Source organism: Micromesistius poutassou (genome assembly GCF_964030765.1).
Source record: "Micromesistius poutassou genome assembly, chromosome: 13".
NCBI classification, from domain to species: Eukaryota; Metazoa; Chordata; class Actinopteri; order Gadiformes; family Gadidae; genus Micromesistius; species Micromesistius poutassou.
Window position 1 is genome coordinate 7,873,384 of NC_140283.1, and position 26,926 is coordinate 7,900,309.

The 26,926-nt window shown below is 43.5% G+C and overlaps 3 protein-coding genes across 5 annotated transcripts in view; 2 read left to right on the forward strand and 1 right to left on the reverse strand.

The window, feature by feature from the left end:
- fanca (FA complementation group A) overlaps positions 1–1,754 on the forward strand; it is a 56,540-nt gene extending 54,786 nt beyond the window's left edge. Inside the window, exons 38-42 of the mRNA XM_084477547.1 lie at positions 682–781; positions 990–1,065; positions 1,154–1,304; positions 1,435–1,533; positions 1,627–1,754. Of these exons, the coding sequence (XP_084333673.1) occupies positions 682–781; positions 990–1,065; positions 1,154–1,304; positions 1,435–1,533; positions 1,627–1,725 (525 nt within the window). The 3' untranslated portion in view covers positions 1,726–1,754. The remainder of the gene's footprint in view (positions 1–681; positions 782–989; positions 1,066–1,153; positions 1,305–1,434; positions 1,534–1,626) is intronic.
- Positions 1,755–1,957: 203 nt separating this feature from the next.
- On the reverse strand, positions 1,958–7,445 carry znf276 (zinc finger protein 276). 3 transcript variants are annotated; one of them, XM_084477538.1, is made up of 12 exons: positions 7,316–7,445; positions 6,924–7,098; positions 6,452–6,764; positions 6,275–6,321; positions 5,703–6,110; positions 5,236–5,326; positions 4,974–5,060; positions 4,714–4,833; positions 4,362–4,437; positions 4,097–4,214; positions 3,548–3,647; positions 1,959–3,201 (listed from the first exon to the last, which is right to left on the reverse strand). In XM_084477538.1, the coding sequence occupies exons 2-12, from the start codon at positions 6,976–6,978 to the stop codon at positions 2,913–2,915; spliced, it is 1,704 nt and encodes a 567-aa protein (XP_084333664.1). In that variant the 5' UTR covers positions 6,979–7,098; positions 7,316–7,445; the 3' UTR covers positions 1,959–2,912. The 3 variants fall into 3 exon arrangements, with proteins under 3 accessions (XP_084333662.1, XP_084333664.1, XP_084333663.1); XM_084477536.1 differs by having other exon boundaries at positions 1,958–3,201; positions 6,924–7,428; XM_084477537.1 differs by having other exon boundaries at positions 2,906–3,201; positions 5,236–5,314; positions 6,924–7,428.
- Positions 7,446–8,383: 938 nt separating this feature from the next.
- On the forward strand, positions 8,384–24,720 carry vps9d1 (VPS9 domain containing 1; the record flags this gene model as incomplete). The annotated part of the gene is made up of 17 exons (XM_084477210.1): positions 8,384–8,482; positions 8,773–8,845; positions 9,194–9,409; positions 9,626–9,791; positions 10,055–10,166; positions 12,614–12,676; positions 12,900–12,952; positions 13,080–13,167; positions 13,270–13,355; positions 13,587–13,699; positions 14,302–14,658; positions 14,857–14,986; positions 15,435–15,640; positions 15,841–15,925; positions 18,372–18,476; positions 19,824–19,940; positions 23,034–24,720. The coding sequence occupies 16 exons, from the start codon at positions 8,384–8,386 to the stop codon at positions 19,933–19,935; spliced, it is 2,064 nt and encodes a 687-aa protein (XP_084333336.1). The 3' UTR covers positions 19,936–19,940; positions 23,034–24,720.
- Positions 24,721–26,926: the final 2,206 nt, after the last annotated feature.

Below are 26,926 nucleotides of genomic sequence, written 5' to 3' on the forward strand. Positions count from 1 at the left end.
TTTACACATATGTATTGTATAACTCCCCCCCCCCCCCCCCCCCCCACATACATACATACATACATATTGTACATACACATATGTGTGTGTGTGTGTGTGTGTATGTGTATATATATATATATATATTTATTTAATTATTTATTTATTTATTACATGGCTCTTCTCAATGCTGTTGAATGCTCCGTTCACTTGCATGGGCCTTCCCGACTTCCAGCGGCCAATTATTATTAAATATTATCGATAATTGACCGTTGCTAAGCATGTAATGACCGCTGTCAACGAAAGTGGAATTTTTGGCCTCTGATTCACCTCTTTCGTATCACTCCGCAAGTAGTCCGGTAACTTATCAACCCCAGCATACTCCAAGCGACGTCAACGTCTTTGGCGGACTATTTCTCTGCTGATCAACACTACGAATGCTGGTAACAAATAAATTGTAAAAAGACACACTGTGTGAAGTTATTTTTTCGTTTTGGCAAGTAGCCATGTAATAAGCGGGATAATGTATAGAACGTCGCCGGTCATTATTAAAAATAGGCCCCTTCAGGGCAAAGCAAGACACCTCAGCTTTGCGTCGGTGTCCTGTACATTATTCATAACTCATAACTAACCCATCCGTCATAAAAAACATAATACAAGAAATATGAACTAGTTGGATCCCATTGTGCTGTTTGTGCGTAGGAGTCCGGCAGGCAGGGGTCCAGGGAGATGTGTACTGACCTCCTGACGGTGCTCGTGGACTCTCCAGACTGGCATCTGATATTCAAGATTCAGCCAGCCGGTACACTGAACTGTCTGCCTCTGTCCTCTCAGGCACTTAAGAGTCCAAATTCATTATAGTGTTTACCACTCGTCAGACGATGGTTACTGGAAGCTGTAGCAAGACTTTACCTTCATTGAATAATTGTTCAGTTAGAAGTCTTGTACCTTTTTGTATTTTTACCTTGAAAATCACTGACATCCACACTCATCCATCCCCCCTGTACTAGATCAAGGTCCTTACCGGGCAGTTACCATGGCAACACTGGATGAGTACACACGCCTGAGGTCCCTGGCATTCTACAGGTGATTCTTTTTTTCCTCATATCACCACATTTCTACAGCAGTGCGACAGCAAAATAGAAACAATTTTATGTTATGTGTGTTCCTCCAGCTTGCTGCTGGAGCAGAGCCCTGAGCTGCTGAAGAGGGCAGTCTTGTGTCCAGGTTTCCTCCATACTGCTGTCCTCTGCTATGCCTGTCTGTTTCAACTCTTCCTGGATGGACACACACCCAATCTACTGGCTGAACCCCATGTCAATCAGGTGACGAGGCATGGGTTGAAATGTATTTTATACAGTCTGTGGGTTTTAACTGTGCATCAACTCACAGTGTTCTCTGCCACAGCGGGACAGTACTGATAGATGATGATGGCTGTGTGTGTCTTGTTGTCAGATGGAGCCCTCGCAGATCTTGGGTCAAGCCCGGCAGTTTCTACTGAGGACCATATCCCAGACCCCCCCAACTGCTCTCTCCTCCTCCCAACATAGCCAGGTACATTATGTCACAAGTGATGTGATCTGTAAAGCGGTGCATCTGTATTTCTAAACTGGACCTACAAAAATGTGTCCCCCTGATACGTTACAGCTGGAGTCTCTGTGTGCGGAGTTGGACCTGGAGGTGGCTGCAGCCCTCTCCACACTCCTTGGCCCCACCAGGCTCAGTCAAGAGATGGATTTCCTCTGACTGACCAAGAGGACCTTTGACCTGTGTTCAAATGCTTGAGCGTGAGGCCGACAAGAAATGTCCCACCCATCTTCAATGCAAGCTTGTGTTTTGGGGGATGTCATTTTGTTGTAGTTTCAGTGCTTATATTTATGGTCTTAGAAACTGACTGCTGTTCAAACATACATCAGAAACCCCTCTACACATCATACAGGTCATGAACCACACACACGTGACTTATAAAGTCTGTATTATACATTTGCATCTTCCATTGCACAGTTTACATTATATAGTTGAAAATCATTTTTATTCCTCAGAATAACTCAATAAAAACATCTTACGTAAGAGGTTTATGTTTCTATGAGTCGACAACAGTCCATGGAGCAGTCTGGAAGAACAGGTTGGCTACAATCAATATATGGTTTCAAATTTAGGAAATGCATGGTGTAGTAATGGAGAATACATTATTGTTTCAAAGCTAAAAAGTTAAGATTCAAGATGATTTGTTGAAATGGTATAGCCATCCGTCAGCTATTAGTTAAATGTGCTGTGAAAATATTCCTTTCAAGTTGACTGCGCCGGCTTCTGTATGAGCCAATTAATCCATCTTGCCTGTCAATCAAAGGTATGTGAAATGCAAGACTTCACAATGTCGGAGAAACGTAGGGAGGGAAGTTTTATAGTTTCAAAATCTCTTCTGCTCTCTGTACAACCCTCAAATCAAACCTACAGCAGCTTTAAATGTCAGTGGTGCTCTTTAAGGAATAAATTAATATTCAATATGCATAGTGCTAAAATGAGTCCATATCTAACCAACTGAAATTAACCTTGAAGAAAAAAAAAATGGGTTTGGGTGGCCAGCAAGGTCATCACTATGCTTCAGCTAGTATCCTCTACTCTCCTTGGAGCTCCATGCTGTAGTTTTGACCCTTCTTCCACCTGTCCTACATATCAAAATGGGGATATAATGACTGTTTGTCTACTGTTTACACCCTGTTTTACTGCTTTAACGGTTTTCTTTAAATCATCGTTGGCATCAGTTTGTCAATCAGGACATACAGGTCTGATATTGTAAACGAGGAGAACATGGCGTATCCCTCTGAGATCAGGACCCATGTAAACACAGTGTCTTTTTCCACAAAAAACCCCACGGCCCCCCCCCAAACAAATCCATGAAGCTACCGGGGCAAACGGTTGGCGCTCCACGGTCATCTCTCCTGCTCTTGCTGATGGACCCCCTCTCCCGTCTCTGTGACTGTGTGCGAGTCCGAGTACAGCTGGCTGGGCGTGGGCTGCTGCTGGAGGGGGACGCCTCTCGGGGCCTCCCCCTGGGTCAGCAGGTGGACCATGGACATGTGGACGTTGAGGTTGTGGGCCTTCTCAAAGCGCTTGCTGCACAGGACGCAGGCAAACTCCAGGTCGGCTTCGGCCTTGTGCTTGGTCATGTGGTACTTGAGGGAGGCGCGCTGGCGGCACTGGAAGCCGCACACTTCGCACCTGGGAGAGAGAAGGAGGGCACTGAGGTGGGATCGATTTTTTCGATTGGCAGTTTGAAAGAAAGGTACGTTCAACTTGTTTGAAAGGACATTGTGCGGGAGGTCAAAATTAATAGTTTCACTAAACACAGGATCACTATGACATTGATCAGTATATATTTTTTGTTTACTTCATGGCGGAAGTCAGGTGGATGATATTAAGAGAAATATACAAAATGGGTGAAATAATGCTTTAAAAAAGGACAAAGTGAAATAGCTCAAGGGGCATAACTGTATGCGACAACTGCTCGATATCCTGGTTTAGAAGGTTTTCAGGACTCCAGATTGTCTCACTGTGACAGCCTTACTGCAGTGGCTTGGCTCCGGAGTGACGCATCTGGTGAACTGATAGATGCTTCCTCTGCTTGAAGGTCTGACCACACTGGTCACAGATGTAGTTCCTCTCATCTGGAAACACCATGATGACGTCAAAAACAGGACAAAAAGACACACTATAGGGGGGAGTAGTGCAGTGTTTTTTCTTTATCATTCAGACGCAATGTTTTGCCATGATGGGGACAAAGAAGCAACAGCGGCACTGTACCAAGACACATTAGTAATGTCTGCTGTTTTTTATGACCCTGACATTGTCCTGCTCATTCACGTTGGGTGCAAGGTTACAGGTGTGTTACTAAACAAAAATAAATATACATTTAAGACTGGGTAATTGTCACCAGGATGTAAACAGATGAATACTTTTGAAAGAATTACAATAAGACACAAATATGTTGTTGAATTATTGTCATTATCAAGGTATTTCTATGTCACAGTGAAAGAGTCCTGAGTTTGAGTGAAAGCCACTACATTGCGGCGGAGGTGGTAACAAGAAGGTAACAAAGACAAGTGACCTAATTCACCTGTGTGAATAAGCTTGACGTGTCGCTGCAGGTAGCGGTCAATCATGAAGATCTTGTTGCAGCCAGGATAAGGACATGGCCGTTCTCTGTTCTCCTCATGCTGCTCCTTTATGTGCTTCTAGAAACCATATCAATACGAGAATATAATTATTACCCCTGCAGCAATTTCAGTGGTTATACTTCTGTTATGGAATATGATAGCATTCTGTGTAATATAATACATAGGAAACCTGTTTTTACATTGTAAACATGTATGAGGTCTGACCTTAAGCCCATCAGTGGCTCTGTATACTGCTGTGCATCCCTGATAAGGACATTTGTAGATATTGGGTAGCTCTTCACTGAGAAACGACACAAATTAAACACAAATTAGATTGGGACTGTGGTCTTTCCTCAATGATTGTACAATGAAAGTAAAGTGAAACCTCTCTAGACAAGAGGCTGTCATTGGCTGATGAAATGTAATACGAGACAATGTTGTCCCTCATTGCTGAAAAAAAATGCTAAAATCGACCAGACATTTTCATGCTACCAAATCTTCCAAATACGTGGATCTAGTGTGTTCTTACGTTACCCTAGTGTAAAATATGGACAAAGACTTAAATTTTAAAACATACCCTTGAGGTTTGAACTTGTTCTTCCAGCCAGGCTTGGGTCCCGGTTTACCTCGGACCTTGGGCTCCTCTCGGCTGGCCGGGCCTCGCCTCCTCTTGCCTGGCCCCGTCACTCTCCGAGGCCTAGACGAACAAACACACAAAAAGGGAAGAGAGGGTGCACTCAATATGAAAACATGGATTGTTGTTACTCAAACCAAATAAACCAATAGATCATATTTTTGGGATGAGACAAGATTATTGAGCGCGGAAGAGGAGTTAACCTTTTATCCTGATAAGGCTGGAATAGTTCGTCGTCTGAGGCGTTTCTCTTCCTACCCTCATCAAAGTCCTCCTCAATAGATAGATCTCTGTTTCCCCAAGAAGCACAAACGAGTCATCATGCAGGAAACAGACATACCCATGTTATTATAGACCATGCTTTGTGCTTCACAAGAGGCTACCTTATAGTGCTCTCATAGTGATGCAAATGTTGCAGTGCGTTAACAAGTGTTTATTTACATTCCTTTAGGTGTATGTGTTTACCTGTCTGACATCTCGCCATCTGCTGTCATGTTGTGCAGCTTTGCAGGAGGGAATGGCACCTGCTCACGGCCTAGGAACTCTAAACAACAAACTGGAAAATGTTTCCATGGCAGGATTAACTTTGAGACCAAAATTTACTGGCATCATATGCTTTTATGAATGTTCCCAGTGTGTAACCATCACTAATGGCATACAGTACCAGTTTGCAAGGAGATTATAACATTTTAAGTGGTAACTGCATCACAGGAGGTCCACACACACGCGCACACCAAGGAGGGGTCTGTTCCTCAGCCCAACATCCCATCAACTGATCTAACTGCTAAGCACCCCCCTCCCCCAACAGTGAAAACAAATAGAGCAACAGTGGTAAAAAAAAAAAGGTCTCTTGCACTAGCACTACTGGTCATCAGCACCAGCTACAGAGAGAGATGGAGTGTCAGATGGTGTAGGGAATCTTTTCTCCTCACCATCTTCTGGGTACGCAGCTCCATCGTTCCGGCCTGAGTGCTGCGTCAGTGGAGCAACTGCAGAAAGACTGGGCTGGCCCCCCACTTCATCATCCTGGTCTTCTTCTTCGTCCTGCGTGTTGACGTCCCCTTCGTCTCCTTCTTCACACGCCCCTTCGCCACCACCCGATAGAGCACAGCTTAGTTCGGCCACATATCCAGAATCTCTATTGGCGCCAGCGGTGCGCTGCGTGTCCATGATGTGACTGTGACCGCTCAAGCAGCCCCACACAGCCCGGACTGAGCCCCAGCACTGGCCCTCCAGCACATCCTTGAGGTCGGGGCAGGAATGGCAGGCCTCCCCGTGGTGGTGAGCCCAGGACACTAGGCTGTGGAGGCACTTTCGGTCGGCTGTGAAAGACTGCGGCACTACGGATAGGAGTGAGGTACAGCAAGACAGAGTTAAATCGAATGGAGGATGCTTTTATTTGCTTGATTCTTTTAAATCTGTGAAATCGATTGATGCAAAGTTTTCATTGGGACTTGGTTTAGTTCTCATGATAACAAAGAAGGGAAAGAGGACAATCACATACTTGTTGAACTGAGATTCACCAATGACTGAGGACTTGTTTCATTCTTCCTGAAAAAGAGACAAATGTTTGCCAACTAAGTAATAAACTTGTATGGAAAGTGGCATGTGTATATGTATATGTGTATATATAAATATATACGGTTCCAAATATATTAATTATAGATTTGATCATATTTACCGGTCTCTAGCGTTTTCTTTTCCTACAGGCAGCAGGTTAACTCTCTGTAGAAACCTGAGCAGGATGCTGTGACATTTGTAGAAGTTGGTGTAACATTTCTTACAGACAAATTCTGACAGCCGTGGGTCCCGGTCCAGCGGCACCCCCACCAGCCTCTGGAAGTCAGTGTGGAAGAGGAGGGATGACCTGGGAGCAATGTCTTCATAGTCTTGGAGCTCGGCAAAATCCTGAGGCAACTTGTTAAAGGCATGCCGTAAGCTTCGTGGGGAGAATTTACCATGGCAGAGCCGACAGAGAGCTTGGGGTAGTCTACCTGTAGGAATTGAAACATGTTAGTATTCAGGGTCAGCCTGTGACCAGACTAGTGCAGTACAAAGGCAGGACTACAATGGCTTGACATTTGGCCATTGACAACTTGGCCAAATGTGAAGTAATCTTGTTCCAATTCAAAATAATAGAAGGACATTCCCACCTGATGTTTTTGATTTGCTGTCACTATGACTTTGTGTAACGCCGACTGCTGTCATGTTTAAGTTAAAACTCGCTGACTGCTCTAGTGATGGAGGGTTGCTGTGATTAAAACCATGTTGTAGTGGAGGGGTCGGCGTGGCTTTCTTTCGTGGTCGCCCTCTGTTTCCAGGTGATTTCTGGAACCCACTGGCAATTACGTTCACGGTTTTTTCTTGTGAAGGATCAGACAACCGCGCACGTTTGCTTTTCTTTTTCATGACTATTATTTCCAGAATCGTTAAACAAACAATAAATCTCGGATATAAAAATGCTAAACAGGATCATCTGTGGTACGTACAGTAGCTATCTTAACCAGATCATGTCTAGTTACCTTTGCAAATTAAATGGACTTACGAGTAAACGTTTGTCCTTACAACGTTACGGTGCAGTATTAAACCAAACGTAAATGCGCGTAGTTTTCCCAAACACTAGCCAAGCACAAATCTGGATATGAAACGTTTGAAATCAGCTCCCACATGTAAACATTGAAACCCGGAAGTTGTATGCACTTCAGGGACTAAAAGGCAGACAGCGCCACCCTTGCCAGAAAACTAAATTATTCGCGATTCACATTTTATAGATAAGTCATTTAAAAAAATAAGAATAATAATCTTAGAATGCGTTTTTATCACATAAACAATTTAAATAAATAAGGCCGAAAGTGCATTGCTCAACTTCTCTTTAAATTAATTTGATCCATGAAACAATACACGATAGACAATTGATATATCGGTGACTGTCAACACACGTCACTTAATCAGTCTGCCTGCTGGACTGATCCACTCTGCGAGGCTATTACCATGCTAATTTAGAACCAAGTTCTAACGGCTGCGGCCTGCGGGAAGCGGATCTTTTTTTCGTAGGATGGTAGGGGCACGTACCGCCCTTTTCGCCTCTGATTGGTTAGAAGGCGAGGCTGGACGACTAGCCCTGCCTAGGAAGGTCCAGCCCCGCCCACAATACTATTTTTCGGTTGCGGTTAAGAAGGAAGACTGAAAGTCCATCGTGTCGAGTGTTGAATGTACGAAAAAAACGAAAAAAAGATTCACGAACCAATAGTCGCATTACATTTCTCGCTGCTTTCCATACCTTGCTCCCTCTGTGTAATTGTGTGACCTGCACTGCACACAGCTGGGCAAAATAGTGCCGTTTTATTCAATGCATAAGTCGGCTTATGTATTCTTTAATAGGACGCACTTATCACTGTTGGATTGAGTTTGTTTACTTCTGTTAGTGGTAGACTAGCCGACAGCCTGCCCTGTGCCATAACCAATCGGAGGAGAGCCCTTCTAACCAATCAGAGGCGAAAAAAGCGGTACGTGCCCCTACCATCCTACGAAAAAAAAAATTCGCGAACGGGAACCACTCCCAATTGTGCAACCAACACTTCCCTGAACAACATATGTCATTTCCGGTGCAATTATGGCAGCATTTGGTTCGGATACAATACTAAAGCCACTTCAAAATGCCATGAAAATGGCTAAAACTGCGATACAAATGGACGCAGAGAACCAACATAAGGTAATACGTCGTCTCGTTATACTGCGGGATTAAAGCTAGTTAAAATTTTATCAGACATAGTCAATGACATTATGTAAACAAAAAGGCTATCTTCAGTCTTTAACACAAGTACCGACTACCACTATCTTTCCTATCCTTAAAACGCTGTATGTGCTGTCAAACCTTATAGTAGCACGCTATTGATCCTTTAATGATCCAGTATTTACAACTATACATTTGTATTGTTATTAGTCTGTGTTCATGGTATAGCAGCATAAAACATATTTCCTCTCTCCCCCCACCCTCCTCAGGAAGCCTACTATGAATACCTCAGGAGTATAAACTACATATCACATGCACTTTTGGAAGACGCGGGGACGAAAAGTAAGATTTGTGTACATGATAGGACAGAAAGCTATTGTAGCCATTATATTTTTTTAGCTCATTTAATCAGTGTTTGCATAGCCCATTGGTCCAGCACATATCCTATTGATCAAGCTGGGTCTGCCCAGAAGCAGACGGCTCAGAGCTTACCAACACTTGTCATCAGCCTAATCATTGTACCCTCAACTGATCTAATCAACTCGAAGAGTCCAAACCTGGTCAACAAGGTTATAATCAGATCTGAACTGTCATGAGATCACCGTTAAAGCTAAGTGTTTCTAATCTCTCTCTCTCTCTCTCTCTCTCTCTCTCTCTCTCTCTCTCTCTCTCTCTCTGTTGTGATCACAGAGGGGAACGAGTTAGAGGCAGTAGAGGTGGAGCGGATGTTCCGACTAGCAGAGCAGTGTATGGAGAGAGCCAAGTCCTTCTCAGGGAGGAGGCAGCAGTCCCAGGACCTCTCCACCCCCAGCCCTTCGCCCCCACCCCCTTCCATTCTGCCCCACCAACCAGAAATACCAAAGGCTCTGGGTGCCAGCTACCTTATCAGCACTGAGGAAACCCCTGGTGATGAGATAAAATTGTTCTTTCAGTTCTGCTGTGTGATATATATATATATATATAAATAAACATGTGGTGAAATAAAATGTGAAAAAGTCTAACGGTAGGTATCCTTGGGCAAGATAACATGAAATCAACAAAATAAGTCATGTTTGAGTCATAAAAAAGTGTCCACTAAATGACTAAATAATAAACAGACTTGCTCTCTTTCTTTTCCCACAGACATTCAATATGACCCGCTTATTGATGTAGCTCAGAAAGCAGCCAGCCCGTCAAAATCTCCTCACTGCAGGGGGTTGTCGGAGGCGGATGAGGAGCCCACTCCTTTTGTACCTCCTGAGGTCTTCCAGAGGCTCCAAACAGCCGAATCACAGGACACAAGCAGAAAGTAAGGGTCACCCACAACCATGAGACCTCACACAGCTTGTGAAAACACCATTTGATTCCAGCTATCATGTCAGCAAAACAATGATCTGATAAAGTGACGAGTCTAAACCAGTCCTCACAAGTCAGTTAATCTTTTAGGATTTTCACCTCACACTATTCTCAAGCTATAAAGGAGCTGCTAATCCCCTAAGATGTATACCCCAATGGGAGTAGTTGTATTTTTGTACACTCCTCAATGTTTTAATGTGTATGTCTGGACTGTAGAGCGCTGACGCCCATTGAGGAAGCATCACGCGTGAACCAGAGGTTGAAAGCTAAATATGAAGCTCGCCTAGCAAGGCTGGCCCCAGGTCAAGCCTGTCAAAAGACATCTCTGGTGAGTACGTCTTTGAAGGCACCGTCTAAACAGTGATCTGATCAAGGCCTTATTAGAGGGGGGGGGGCACCAATTCTAAATTAAAGGGGTGAGGCTGAACAACAAATGTCCTTTTAAGAGAATGCTATGCAAAGAATGTTATGTAACTTAAAGTAGTCTAACCCCCGCGATGAACCACGAAATACTGATCTCTGGTGTACCCCAAAGGGTCTATTTGATGCAGCAGGTATTTGGAAGATATGACCTAAACCACAGCATATGGTTTAGGTCGATTTCTTCCTATTATCCATTATCAGTGCAATTTCAATTGTGCAATCTATTCGAAACGAATGGCTCCAACATTTACAGAAATAAATTGAATTCGAAACAATGTCTATTACACAGCACACATCTCAACCGAAGATAGTCCAACAAGCACAGCCAATGGCAGATACCTACACGTGATGGTAAACAAATGAAGCGTGTTATTCACGCCCTTTCCGCTAAGCAAGTTTTGGTTGACAATCAGCAGTCAATCACTGCTCCGTTTCTGTTAAATGGCTCCAGGCCCATTTCTGCGGAGAACAGGAATTGCGTGGCTCGACACCATAGCTTAATTTAGACACATTCATTTTGGAATATATTATATGTAATTATATAGGATTACCTGTGTTTTTTTTAACGCAATTTACTCCTTGTTCTTAATGGAACAAGGACGTTTTAAAGATCAACTTTAACTGAATCGCAAATACCGTTCCTCTGATGCACTAGTTATTTTAACCCCCGACATTAAAAAAAGGAAGCAAAGAAAAGGAAAATGTTCAGTCGTAATAACAACCAAATGGAGCCGCGGGATTACTGGAGAAAACTAAAGGCATTCTTACAGGTAAATCCCGTTTTAGTTTTTCTTAATCATCCGAGAATGTATGAAACTGTTTGCCCCCCCCCCCCCCCCCCCCAACAAAACATTTTTTTTTACAAATCACCAACGAAGCCACCGGAGCCTAAGATCTTTGGCTTCATACGGCTCAAAGTCCTATTGCATACATCCATACTCAAACGGTGAATGTAGTGACTCTGAACATTTACACCGACTTCTCGGATTGTGGATACGTAGGGCTGTGTATTTATGACGCTAGTTAAACTATTCTAGTTTAACTGTTTCCACGGGGGAGCCCTCACAACAAGAAAGTTTAATTTCCTCAACCGCATACCGGATTGATTGAGTTCAGCCGCAACTTTACTGACGCGTTCGTTGACGAGCATAACACACAGGCATAACACACAGGCATATTAGGCCTACATTAATGTATGTGTTCTCGAGTAGGCGAGATCGGTATCGGCCACTATTTCAATTTGAGTATCCATACTTTTGTCCAATAAAAATAGTTACTTAGACGTGATGGTAGACAGTGGAGCTATACAGAGATCCCTAAACCTCGGTGTTTGCTGGAATACATCAGGCACTATTGCACAGGCTCCCCTGGGATAAACTGCTCAGTGGTGATACATCGAGATGTCACATCGCATCCGTTTGGAAGCATCGGAGCGTTGGAGTTTTAAGTTGGTAGTAATGTTTGTAGTAATGTTGGTAGTAATGGGTCATTGTTTTAGTAATTCGTCGTGGAATGATTTGTGTTTCTCATGCTAGACTTGGCAAAAACAAAGGTATATTTAAATGGTCCTCTCAATATGGCGTAGTATCGTCAACAAAAATCCTCAAGATGCATTTTGATGTCCATCCCTCCTGGATATCCCGAGTTAAGTCTGAATGTTACTTTGTTTAACCAGGTCAAAATACTTAAAGTCCACAAGAAGAGTCGTAACTTAAACGTTTGGATAGTCTCTTCTACTCTTGCATTGAGGGGATTTTAATCAGCAGCTGCCTTTGACAGCAGCTGCGATGCAACATCATCTTTTAAGTCTCTTTAGATCACAGAATAGCCTTTTGAAATAAGGCTAGCCAAAGGCTAGATCAAATATAAATGTCTCAATCCAGTTAAAAAAGTGTCATGCCAGCTGAGCATGATGGGAAAATACAACAACCATGGTTTTGCATCCAATCACAACGTTTTGAATAGGATTATTTACCAGATTTACCAATTAACAATGAGGTAACCCAGTAACATCCATTATATATGATTATTGGGCCACACTAAATACACTTTTTGGTACATGCACCACATTAAATCCCTTCCTAAACTAGCTTTCAGGTCAATGTAACATCATTTTAGTTGAAGCTTTCCAATCAGTAGTACATATACATGCATGCATGTTTCTGTATAGCTTTTTTTGAGGGGGAACATAAATGGCTAAGCATTTCTTCTTCTTCTTCTTCTTCTTCTTCTTCTTCTTCTTCAGATAATCATTAGATTTATGTTAGAATGAATGTGACTGGGTCCTATACAGAATAAGATGGCAGTAGTATTTCTTCTCTCTAATGTTTCTCTCTGTTTGTGACCACACAGTCCCTGTCTCTCCAGCGGCAGATGATGGAGAACCTCATCATAGCCCAAGCCAGACAGGATGCTGTATCCTTTTGTTCTAAATGTATTTAAACTCTATTTAGTTGGCCACGTCTATAACATCATCATTTTCTTTTACTCAACTATTTCTTCTATTTAGAGGTTATTCTTCTATTCAGTATAATACATAATACACAGGACTTTTATTAGCATGTGTTTTGCCAAATAATAAGTCTAGATAGTTAATTTAATAGGAATGTTGTTGTATATCCCTAATTCAATGATTCAGCTCCAAAGGAAGATGGAAGAGCGAAGACTTAGGCTGCAGGAAGAGGCCAACAGGTACAGTATGTGGTTGGGTGTGGGTGTGGCCTTGATCATTGTTTTGTCAATAAAGTTAGCGCTCATGGAATGTATTTTTTTTTTGGTAGAGGATTGTTGTAATCTTTGTGTGGCCGTCTTGCTTCAGGAGATTTGCAGCGTCGGGGACAACAACCGCTGAGGAACAAGAACAGCGAGTTATCTACGCTAACATCCTGGAGTACGAGCAGGACCACGTGAGTCCCGGTGAACGCCACAGGGGAGCAGGGCGAGGGAGCCATGTGTTAGCGCATGTGTGTGTGTCTTAACACCGGGTCATGTACGTCTTTGCTCTGCAGGACTGGCCCAAACAGTGGAAGGCCAACCTCAAGAAGAATCCTGACGATCCCACGCTGGTCTCTGGTTTAGTGTCCTACTTGCTTAGGTAGGCGCAGAACTGGAGGCGAAACGTGAACTGGAACTGGATTTTAATCAAGAGTTGATTGTTTTGTTTGCTCTTCTGCTGTGTCATCATGAGTGGCCATGTAACTTCTGAAACCATTTTCAAGAAGTGTTTGCTTCTGTTTGGGGGAGGGGGAGATTGAGATAGAGAGAGGGCAATGTTCTGGATGTTGCTTCTTCATGTTGTTTTTTTTGCTAACCCTTGTGTCAATAGCTGCCCCGACCACCCGGTTATGACACTGCTGAGGAAGCACCAGTATCGTGTGTACGACCGTCTGTACCCCATCATCAGTAAAGGCCTGCTTGGCAGTCCTCAACTGCATCAAGGTAGACCTGAAACAGATTTGCCTTCAGCATTTTGCCTTGCATGCGACTGAAAATATGGGCGGCCTTTCAAAAGGGAAATGCATCAGCAGCACTAGTGTAATTTTTGCCCTTGAATTATAAAATTATCATTTGTATGAAGGAATTTATATAAAGAGGTGATTCTCAAGAGTAAAACTCCAAAATCTAGGATTATTCATTAAGTCATTTGGCTGATACTTTTAGTAAAAAAGTTCAGAGTAGTTTTAGGAATAACAACACAATATTAGTAAAGACATACTGTAGGACACACAGGTATATTCCTTGGCAAAAGATAGTTCTGCAGCTGCTTACGGATTTGCATGCAAAATTGTTACAGATTTGCAACCTATACAAGTAGTAATAATTATTGGCTGGCTATATGGTTTTGGTGAGCTGGCTATTAGCAAGGTAGAACAAGTATATGCAAAGTCGATTGAACACTAATCGATCAATTTAATTGCCTTTTCCTTTTTACAAAGGACCAATTTACAAAGACAACTACTATTATCAAGTCACAGATAAAATGAGAAGCATAATTTTTTTTGTTTGTTGTATTCTTCATTCATCCAATTGGCTCTATGTAGAGCCTCAGAAGAACCTGAACAACAAAGGGTTTGGGATCACGCGGGTCATCACAGAAAGGTCCTGCTCAGACTCTGCGCTCTCGCCATCCCAGAGCTTCGTGGTCACCTTGGCTGAGAAGGGGGATGGGAAGTGTCCCGTCATGCCGCTACTTGTGGACCGGGAGAATTCCTTCGAGGACCTGGAGCAGTTCCTCAACCAACTGGAATGGGAGCCGTCCCATGACAACAGCAACACCGAGCTGACCTTTGAACCCTCTGTGCAGCCGCTGGAGGAGGAGAGCCGGGAGCAGGAGCTGGAGGTGAAAGCGCTGAGGGAGCACCTCAAGGCCATTGTCAAGGACATTCACATTTCCATTGGTGAGCATTGGGTGCACTTCAGAAGGGGCTGCATTGCTCACCTGTAGGCTGCAACAGAGATCCCCTTTTAGGAATCTCTTTTTATGTTCCACCTTTTTGCAATGCAGAGTCTGAAACCAAAACCAGGCAGACCCGGTTTATGCTGTCTATTGAGTATATGTTCTGTCTTGACCTATGGCTCTCTGCCTGTTGTTTCAGATCAGCTGCTCTCGCTGTGTTTGCTGTCCTTTGAGTGTCTGAACACAGCCAATTCTAAGGACCTGTGTGTAGCCAGCATAGAGGAAGCCTTCTTCGCACCACTATGGAGCCCCCTGCTGGTTCTCTTCAGGTAATTCAGGCTTTTGTCCACCTAAGTCTGAAACAAACCCTTGCACAATGTTTTGTTTTGTGTACCAATCTACAAGTAACAAACAAATATACATTCCCACTTGGTACAATATTAGAGAATGATGAGCAAAAGTGTAAAATATGTAGCAAAGAACAAAGGTAGTGCTGTACCTAATTGCTCTTTTTAAGGCTTTTATCTTTAGAAGCTACATACACACATTGTATCTCTTGGATAGATGTTTACCATGCTCTTACGTTGTGTACTACTTGGACTTAAGGCACAAATGAGTTAAAGGTTAGCAACAATAAAGCACACAGGTTACACAAATTGTAGGTAGCAAAAGTAAAGAAATGTAGTTGTGCATTCCTATTGTTGGCCAGCATGGGGCAGCATTAGTACTGCTTTTGCTCAGAGGTGTGTGTGTGCGTGTGCGTGTGTGCGTGTGCAGGAAGGTGTACAAGGACAGGGAGCAGGCCTTCGAATGTAGCATGAAGCGCTACCGCGACGCTTCGCCCGAGGTGGTCGGCGTGCCGCTCAAACTCTTTCCCCAGGACACCGGCGGGCAGCAGTGTTCCTACCCCTACCAGTCAGCCGTCCAGGAGCTGAAGCTGCTCTGCAACGACTGCTGCCCCCAGAGGAAGCTGGAGTGTATCGGTGCGTCTGATGTTTAATAGCCAATAGCTAGTGTTTAAAAGTGTGGTTCAGCGACCCCCCCCCCCCCTCCCTGTGGAGTCATGGTGACCTCCGTGCTGCGGCTCCGTTTCAACATGTCGAACTTGTAGGCTGTGAACTTGATTTGATTTGGCAGCTTTTTTGTTAATATTACTGACGTTCTGTGTGCTGCTTTGCTACAGTTCGAACACTGCGGAACATTTGCGTCTGCGCCGAGGACTATCGGTGCCATCAGGAGGTGGACTCGCCGCCCAAAAGCGCCGCCATGTGAGTGAGAACGTTCATGCCTTCACAAATGAATCCCCCGAAATGCACTGAAAGTGCAGCTAGGTTTCCATTTTCTATCCCAAAAAGAGAACTCGATGCTTGTCATACTTTAATATAGCACAAAGACAACAACTTATCCTGTCGTCCAGTGGGACACACATCCCTGGAAGGCTTCCTGCCTTGTTCATTGGGCCTGTCAGATCTGATCAGGGCTCACTGGGCCCAGCCCAGCAGGGGACTGTCCTGTGTCTGATGGCCCCATGTCGGGCACCACTTCCCAAGGGCCAGCCCTAAAATTGGGTCGTCCGTCTGTATTTTTGATGCATTCTGAGTGCTACAAGGAACAAGGGCAGGGGAAGGAGAGAGTGGGCAGAGAGTACCAATAGAATGCATCCAGGGTAACTCACAAGGAATCAAGCTCATTGGGTCAGTGAACCTAGAGTGAACGCACAGTACAGCAGGAGACTGGGCGTCGTGTCAGTAGTGCAAAATAAGCAATGCACTACTGGGATGTATGTGAGTTTACATCATCTTGTAAACAAGTTGTTTTTCATTTCCAAGGAGAGAGAATAGATGGATGGCACTGTTTATAAGAGAAGAGGGTATCCTATCATGAATGTATTGACAACACTGTGTAGCTCATGCCTAAGCAATGAGGGGTGGTGTCCGCCAGTATGTATGTTTATGTGTGTTTAGGAATAACGGTGAATGAGGCTAACGGAGGACCAGGGAATACTCCAGTCGTGGAGGGAGTAGGCATTCATTAGCCTTTTTGTCTAGTCTTTTCTCTAAATCAGAGATGTTGTTGTTTTTAAGAGAAAAAATAAGCCATGGAATGTCAGCAGTTTAATTGGCTGCTACAAACTATATGTGTGCATGTTCTTGGATTGAATTGAGATCTTGCTGTTTTTTAGAGTTTTTTTTGAGTTTCGTAGGAAGCCATTGTCATGCCCATATGAACTCTATTATCCTAAACCGGACAGACACAATTGAGGCAGAGTAGTCGACAAGTCTTTCTCTTGCCGGTGCTCCCCAAAACAAGGGCGTCAACTTGATTTCAGATTTTAAGATTTCTGAACAATAAATGAATGTAGCTCATGGAGGCAGCACCAATACAATCACAGCCAGGGTTTTTCTCATTTTTAACTGGGGTATGGATTTCCCCAGGGCTTGATTTGGGATATTGTTTAACCATGCTTGATTTGGGATTCATTTGTAATATTTCCCTGACTTGTCCTGACATATTGCAGTCCTTATCGGTTTTTATCATTAATTGTTAAATAATGGTTGAACAAATCAACAAATTTTGAATCTTAAGCCACTGTTTCCTTTTATTATTCCTTGGCAAGAGCACCCCGCCATGGTGATTGTATTTTTATTTGATATAAGAAATATATATACAGTAAATATATCCCCCACATCATTTTGTTTGGATCCTACCTGATTAAATCATGGACACACACACACACACACACACACACACGCACAGCGCCACTCTCCTTCTTCTCTGCTTACTCTTTTGTTAATCCTTTCATTCATATCCAAAAGCGTTTCCACATTCAATCATTTGTTTTGTTCTTGACCCACTCGGGTGACCGGCTCAATTGTTCTATGCTGTGCACCTTTTGTCCCATCAAACCTCCCTCTCCTCGCTTCATGTTGTCACTCGCCCAGTTCTCTCCTCCTCCTCCTTCTCAACCTTCTAACCTTCCATTGTCCTTTTGGGTCTGTTTGATCATGTGTGGAATTGGGATATTTTAATAATAAGCGATGATGAGGGTGATGGGTTTTATTTCCCTGTGCTGATGTTTGTATTGGAACAAATGAGGATGATTTGCTGTGTGTGTGTGTGTGTGTGTGTGTGTGTGTGTGTGTGTGTGTGTGTGTGTGTGTGTGTGTGTGTGTGTGTGTGTGTGTGTGTGTGTGTGTGTGTGTGTGTGTGTGTGTGTGTTTTTACTGGCGGTTTGTGTTTACAGGAGATTGTGCACAGGATTGTTGTCTAGGAGTGTCAGTACACTGTCACGCAAGTTCCACCTACCCTGGTGAGCCAAGCTCTCACATCTCCAGTATCCGCTTTCATCTGGTTGCTTTGCTCTCAGGGACCCGGCCGGCCGGCCAGCCTACCTTCTCACGCGAGCCTTACCGAAATCCCTGCGTGTGAGGGCCCACATATACAAATACTTGGAGGTCTGCACCCAGCGAGAACATGCTATCTAGCCGCCATCGTCTCAGAGGGCCCGTCATTTAGCCCTCCCTTTCGGTTGTTGTTTGGGCAGAAGTGTAGCGGTCATTACCATTTCCTTCCCATCAAGATCCGATTAGGACCCTTGTCAGTCTCCTCCCCATGGGACTCACTCATCTCAGCCAACCCTGTAGTGTATGTGTGTATGTTTTTTTTCTCCCTACTGGTCCTCACCCATGTGTGTCTGTGTGTCCCTGTGAGCAGTGGCGCGGACGACCTGCTGCCCATCCTGTCATATGTGGCCCTCCGCTGCGACTCTCCCCAGCTGGTGTCTGAGTGCGCTGCCCTCGAAGAGTTCATCCATGAGGGGTAAGTGTCTGGGCCCTCTCCAGCCAGTCTGCCACTTACTCAAAGGCAGGATTGTGTGTAGAGCTATTTTAATAATTTTTCCATCTTTTCAATGTTCTGTCGTTAGAGTTTTATTCAAATTAGCGTGTGCCACTCGCCGTTAAATCGACCCACCTATAATTGTGCGGTTTTATTTTGAGACTTTCCCCAAAATTGGTTTATACTTAGAATATTGTCACTTTTCCACTTTTTGTCAAGTGGCATTTTTCCTCCAAGCAAATGTTTTGCATTTAGAGGAACGTTTCTAGGAAAAGTGCCATTGATAAAGCTGTGGAGTAAACTATACTGAAAAATGTGCATCACACACGGAGGACAGGGTGTGCATACTACCGCAGCTCCGAAGCAGGGATGTCAGAGCTCAGCATCTCTGTGGTCGGGCGTGGGTTTGGAGAACGCCAGCATGTGTACACAGACAGATGCAAATGATGAAGCCTCCAAAACTTTAGAGTGTGAGAGTGATGAAAGTGAGTGAGAGTAATGCAACTCAGTCGTATCGCGTGTGAGTGCAGACCACGGTTACAGATGCTGTTTGGCACCACACACACACACACTTTGGCGTGCATGCACACAGTTAGTTGTCGCCACATTCACACACAGACCAATCACCACAGCTGTAATTTTGGCAGTCTGGTTAGCTTGGCGGTAGACAAGGAATGCCAGTATTTATGATTTTCCCATTCCGTCTAAATTAATACTTGACAGCACGGTGATTTGCAGCCTTTCTTAGTGGAAGGGAAGGGGATCAGTCAACTGTGCAGCAACCGAACCAAAGTTCTTCCGGCAGTCAGCCAGCCTCCCTCGCTCTCTTCTCCAGGCCGTAATGTAATGGCTCTTGGCTCCTCCTCGCTCTCGTGTCTTGGTCTCGTTAGTCCAGGGGTCACCTGGGGTCAGCCCCTCTTCTCAGCCATTCCTCCTCGGCGCTGTGTTGCACTGCGCCTCTGCTCCACCCTCACTTCTACTAAGACTCTAGAAAATAAGTTGCCAAAAAGTTGATTTGTATTTCTTGTTGTGCTGCTATGATCGATGGTGTGTGTGGGGGGGGGGGGGGTTAGGGGGTATATTATCTGACCACCCTCTTGGGAAGTAGGGGTCTGGAGAATTGACGAGCTGCTGGCTGTGTTGGTGGTGCGGGACAGAGAGGCTGTTTAGGGAGGGGATTCACCAAGGTCACTCGGGTGTCTTTCTCCATGCCTGTCTCCTGCCAGGTTCCTCGGGTCTTTAGCGATTGTGAAGTGAAAGGCAATTGATGTGCTTGTTTATAACTCCCCAATTGGATGTGATCACACTCAACATGTCGTTATTTTACAGTTATCTGATTGGAGAGGAGGGCTACTGTCTGACCTCCATGCAGAGTGCCCTGGCCTATGTGGAGTCACTGCACACAGGAGGCGCTCTGCTCTGCACAGCCAAGCTGACTTGACGCAGGTAAAGTGTTTATAGTATAACGGTCAAAGGTCATTTGCTAGACCAAGTGTTCAGCAACGGTCAATGTATCTTTGCACAATTTATTACAATATTCAGCACTTGGAGATTGTAAACCACTACAATCTTCCTAATGGGGGATTGATTAATGTTGACGCTATACTCCTTGCAATTAAATATGACGCACCGCAGTTAAATGAATAATATTCAGAATAAATTACACCAAATCTGCATACAGCAATCTCCTGTATCACAAATCAATGAATCTTAGCAATGTCTTTGCAAAGGATTACTTTTTGGTGTGTTCAACATTAAGGATGGATTAGCCAGGTTGGTTTAAAGTTTGGGGGACCCATGGAGTGACCTGCAGGCGGAGCAGAGGGGGTCCTACTGTGCAGGACCTGTTTATGTTTATGACCTGTGACACACTTAGCCAGCTTTCCCCAAAACTCTGTGTGACACGATGACTCCACTGAACCGCAGCGCAGGGATCCCCTCCGGGGAAGTGTCTCTTCGGTCGCCCCCGTTGGCCGGCAGAGGAGATGGACGCTGGGCGTCCAAAAAAAAAAAGGAAAAGGCTTGCCAACAGTGATGGCTGTACCTAGAATTTCACTGGCATCTACTGTTGGCCAGCGCTGGGGTGTTCAGTAGAGCGAGAGTTGGTCGGAGAGATAGATCTATTAAGGCAGGAGAATTTTGGCCTAGTACAGGCCTGTGTTGAATATGGAATTTGAATGGGAGGAGGGAACAATTCCATGTCTGACATTTCTGTCTGTGTGAAAAGTTGTTTGAGAGACAAGGGTGTCTGTCCACGTTGTTATTGACAAGTGGTAGGAAAAGTACACTACAAATGAGTTCATCCTTTCTAACATAACTTCTTGGACCACTAAACTTGACAAACAAGACACGTTGTTCAAGGTGTTGAAGTTAACACTGAAACAAGATACATGCATCTAGGGCAATTTCAGGGGAAAAACGAGTGTTAGCTCAACCTTAGGCCAAGTCCACACGTACCAAAACTATCTTTTTTTTCTCCGTTTTCCCTGGCATCGTTTCAAGAACATTTGCGTCCACACGGATCCATCTCAATACGACTCAACACGCTACTTCATGTTCCAGGCGTATAGGTGGCGCTGTTTTAGTTTTAGAAATTCACCGGAAACGAGTCAAGTAATAAAGCGTTAACGCAACCCTTTTGATCGTCTCAATTGGCGCACGCATGGCTGTTGTTTGTTTGTAAAATGTGGCTTATGTGGTTGTCCATCAGTCTTTTTTGCTCAGCGTGGTGGCACAGGAGCATAATATTTTGCGTAGTGGTGGGCCGTTATCGGCGTTAACGTGCTGCGTTAACGCGAGACTCTTTATCGGGCGATAAAAAAAATATCGCCGTTAATCTATTCTCAAAGTTGAACTAACCAGAAACGGAGTGTTTAATAAAATATACTGTCCATAATCGCGCCATATGCTGGAGACAATGTAGCAATGATAATAGAAATAACTTGCTATGACACGTTTTGGGTTGATCGTAACATCAGAGCGTCGAAATAGTTGGTGTTGTTGTTGTTGTAATAATCCAAATCTTCCTCCAAGCTGCCCGCCTTGGTACGGCGGTAGGCGGACGCGTACCAGCCGTCTGCCGTCAACGCCGCCGCCCTCTAGATTAATTCCAAGATTAATCTAGATTAAAAAAATTAATCTATGCCCACCACTAATTTTGCGATAGTAACCCTAATAGGCACAATATCTTCTCCAGCAGGAACACAAGCATGTAGTCGGCCATAGTTGTTGTAATGAGACGTCGTCACAGGTTACAAGAGGTTACGCTCGAGGGGTGTGGCGATGACATCATCGAAACGCAAGTATGCGTTTTGGCCGTCCAGACGAACACTCAAGGGCTGCGTTTGTGAATTTATTCACCCTGGGACCTGGTTTCAGAAAACTCCGTTTTCATGCGATGCGTTTACAGGATTCGTTTGGACGATCGGCCAAAACGATGCAAAACATCTGCGTTTTAACCAAAAAACGGCTCCGTGTGGACGGGCCCTTAGACACCTGATTCATGTACACCAGTTCAAGGCCCATCAAAATTGTCAGTAGCTCTTTAAAGGTCACTTAAGGGAGGACACTTGCATATTTCTTTTACAAACGTTATTTTACAAGTTATGTGACTTGAGTTCACAATGGCTGTATATGTGAATGACAAATCCTGACATTGGACATCCTGAAAAAAAGACTACCCCTGAGGAAGTATTTTGGCCGGCGGAAATGTCAATTACCTTATATGTGAATTGGTAGTAGAATGTCGGCATTTCACACCAGTTGACTGGGCGTGTTGATGACGCTTCGGTCTACGTTTGCATGTCATTGAGTGGCACTCGCACCCTAATCAATAATCAGCCTGTTGCCTTGTGTTCGCTGAATGGTTGAAAAATATTTAAATGTTGGCACTATTTTTTTTATTCGAGCACACACATACACTAACTCTCGTAACAATAAGCTAAGTTCAGCTAACAATAGTTAGCTGAACATTATAGGGTCCCGTCCTTCCACTTCCTGTTTCCTCAGTTAAACACAGAAATCAACTACATTTGTCCCAGTGTTTGTTAGATGTGAAATTAAGCCAAAAAAGACACTCTTCTTCCGGTTCATGACGCCTTTCTTGTTCGTCGTTTCTTCTATTTGTCTGTAACTCATGCTCCAATCTTTCATCGATCGATGCGGATGTTGTGGATGCAACGGAATATAAGTCAGTCAGTCATATGATGCATCGCTGCACCAACATTTAAGATGATCGCGATGAGTTCTGCCTCCACGCTGTCTGCGGTCAAAGCAAAACAAACCAGTGAGTGACAGCGGTCGTCCTCTTGCGAATCTCGACCCTACGTCATATCCCGCCCCTTGCAAGCCCGCCCCCCTAAACCAGCCAGAGATTCTACTGATGACTGAGCGACACCGATGTCCACATATCGGTCTGAGTAAGTGTGAATGACCCTCACAGTCGAACCTCCTGCTCTACAAATACGGAGAAAAGACGGAGGACATATGTGAAAATGGCTAATGTGAGATGCTCATTCAGTGTTCCATCTTTTGTGTCAGTCTCAGACAGAAGTGAAGACATCCCCGCGACAGTCCAGAACCCAGCATACCTGCGTTCTGCTACGCTTTGGAACATGCAGAGGCACCCAGGAGCTGTGTGACGTCCATCCGCTGGACACGAGAGTATAACAAGTACCACATAAGCCACTTAAGTACTGCAGGAGAAGGAAGCGCTGCATGAGACGGCTTCGCTACCACTCTGCATGGTCTCTGCATGTAACACCAATGTAAGCCCCTGCTTCTTGGCAGGACCAGATTATGCTGGACCCTTTTTTTTTTTCTTTTTCCTCCCACGTGTTTAAACAGTGTATGACCTATTCAGCCATCTATTCACCCAAAATATGTACAGATGCAACCGCATTCTTAAGGCTTGAGGAACCTTCAGAACTAATTCTGCCACTGTTTGCATTCGCTTGCTTGGGCTAGTTGGTCAATTTGGGTGTGTCATGTTTTTTAGATGACTGAGAATTCCCATTTCATTTTCATTATAAGAAATGTAATAATCTCAGATGAGTCTGAACTGTTTCAGGACATGTATAATGTGTGAACCAACATAACCTTGTAGGCGAAATTCATAAAGTGTGTGTGTGATTGTCCGTTGTCGGGTCCCAATTTTGTTGATATGATGAACATTTAAATTCATCTGCGAACAATCAAAAAAGTATCGTTTATGTACTTTGGGAGTGAAGTCATTCGGGATGGGCTTCAGGGTCAGCGTTTTGAACTTACAACATCCTGTTTGTGGTGAATGGACTCGGGCAAGGTCAAAGCCTGAGTGGTTTATTTCAGGAAGTCCTTATTTGGCTTCGCAATATCCTCAATGGTTAAAGGAGTCTTTTTCTTTAGGGGATGGGGGGTGTTTTCTTGATCCTTACCAGTAATCAATTGACTGCACATTTTTTAGATTGTTTTTGCAGTTCTTGCATTATATTTAAGCCGTTTTAATAGTGTGCCATGTGGGCACATGGATTGTTGTGGAAATATAGATTTGTTTCAGATAAAATGTTTTATTTATAAACAGACATTGCCAGCCTCAGTTGAGTCTTTTATTTGTTGCCTCCGCCAGTGAATTTTTTTAAATATTGGAGGTGAAGAGAGCTCAGATGTGTAGGGGCCCCATGTGTTTCCCATTTCTCTTTTCCGATATTACAATAAGTGATGCACTGCTGTTTAAACCCTTTTTCTTTTAGCTTACTATCCCCACATTAATACATCTTAAAACTTTTAACTTGGCAGGGTCAAAGTAATTTGTGCTATTTATCTTTTTAGCACTCCTGGAAGCACCACTTACTTAAAATGCCGAGCTCTGAACAGCCACTTTAGTTTTAAATGAATGTATTTGCACATGGCTTTCAATTATGTTTGACTTGTTTATTTGATGTTATTATTTAATACTTGTATTTTTTTTTTCTATCTTGGCGCAAAAGACAATGTGAAAAAGATATCTGAATTGATGTTAACCCCATTAAATGTTTAATATATAATTCTAATAAAAAGGAGATAGTTATTGGGTTATTCTGTAGAGCACATGAAACCACTGCAGTTGCAACCAAGTAGCAAATTTTCTTTTCTCATGAAAAAAAGTTTTCAAATGTATTATTTTGTCAATATATATTTCTATGAATGTATGATCAAGATGAAATGTGAATAGCTGCTGCTTGAAAATTACATCAATAAAGGAGACTAACAAGTACTGGAATTTCTTGTAGCTTAATGAAATACAATAACGTGTCTATTGACATCAGCAAAATATTTTTTGTTTAGTTTTATGTTTTTATTGTCCTTGTACTGAATTCAGATGGCACTACTCATCGGTTAAATGAAGATTGTCTTTATTTTTTCATTTCAGTAAAATAAATTTGTTTTAAATTCAGTGTAATATAAAAAATATATATTTTGTTTCTGTATTGTTTGAGGCAAAAAGTTGGTTTCTGTGAGAAATCTCCCCTTTGATTTGATAATTGAGCTAATGACAATCAACAGGTGTCGCCATCCTATGTACTCCCTCATGTGTGACCAGGGACTACTATTGGTCTTGATTTAGTGGATTTTCTCGTACACACACATTCTCCCCTGTGCCTCTCTTCTCCCAGTGAGGAATAAAAGCAGAGCTGTGTGTATGTGTGAGTGTGTTATACTCAAGAGCCACGCAAGCCATCACAGGGTGTGCACCACCACAGTTTAGCCCACAATTGCGTATCAGCAACCTCTTTTGTGATAAGACTTTTACTGAATAGATAATGGCCATTTTGTGAACTCTGCAACCCGTAAGTATCTAAAACGTTAGTATCCCTCACATGGACCAACACATCGGAAACTTTAGATTATTATTTTTTTTGGTTGATTTGGGCCTTCCTATGATGTGTTTGTGAGGGAGGGTTGGGTTTTGGAGACACAATGGGGTTTTGTAAATAGAGCGCAAGTGTTTTCAATTGCATTGTATGTTTTTCTCTGTGCTATCACGGAGCACCGCACTTCCACTAGCCAAGACCATTTGTTATTCCTTTGGTTGTAATGGATGAATCATTTCTTCCATCGCTCACTGTTCCTGTTGCCAAGTGTCCTAACGTGTTCCAGACACTTCATCACGTGCCACCACACTCCTAGATCTTGTTTCATATCATGTTGCTAAGATATTTTCTGTGTCCAGGTATACAAGGATACACAATCACACTGTTTACACAGTTGAAAATGTTAACCAGATGACATAACCACATTTTCTTGACGCTACCTTTTTCCACCATGAGTGACCATCTGACGAATTGGTCACATGCACATCCATCTTAATCCAATAATTTTTTTCTCAAATACTTTGGCTTTGCTTGCATGCAATGTCTAATACCCCAAAGAGTCTGACGCACCCTATTTTCATGTAGCGACGGGTAAAGACTTGACGAGCAGACTACCCGTACCACGTTAGTCATATACCAAGGTCTCTTATCGACAAATAAGTGTTTTCAAGTTCCCATGAAATAAGTATGTTTTTGTCAAGAGAAATGTAGACATTTTTGTTAAAGGTTAAAACGGCCTTATTCACTGTCTTTGTGCTACTACTCATGGTCTCTTCCCCAATGCACTCCATACCCCCAAACAAAGGAACGTTTTATTTTCCTATGACCCAGAGAGATGGGTGGTCTATCAGCCAGAGGACCTGGGCGCCCCAGTTTGACCACATATTCGGAGGTGGGAAAAGGAACATTGTAGTAAAATTGCAGAGAGAATGAGGAAATGGAACCTCCTTCTTTTGCTTTTGGTTATAATTTGGGACTAATCTGGCTTCTATCAAACAAGGTCAAAAGAGGCCCAGAGAATATACTCAATACAGCCAGCTTTATTTGCATAACAGGAGTGTTCTAGATTAAAGTGCTTGTACATCAGACTGCATCATATGATTTTTTTGTTGGCGACACATGTAAAATCCAAAACAAACCCACTTTGTTTTCCACATCTCCCATTAGAAAAGTTGTGGCAGTTTCAACCACAGCAATGACTCTCCATAATGTCAAATTATTTCACACTTAATTAGATTAGATACAACTATGTACTAATCACTACACAATAACATTCCTATGCGCCTATACTTCCCAACTGGAGGCGACCGTTGCGATGCACAAGCCCTACTGTTGCAAACATATGTAGGCATTAACACGGAAGAATAAACAAAAACAACCACCCCCATTTCCCACTATAGTGGGCTCTGGCGCACTGGTCCCCTCTTTTGTTGATCTAAGGGCATGCTGCCCCACATATCGGATTGGCAAACACACAGGGGTCTGTGATGGGGTTTGGGGGGGGGGGGTCATACGGGGGATAGGGGCCTGGGAACCGAATCACTCTATGGCAGATATAACCACCCCCCCTCTACCCATTAGATATGTTTCATCCTGGGTCAA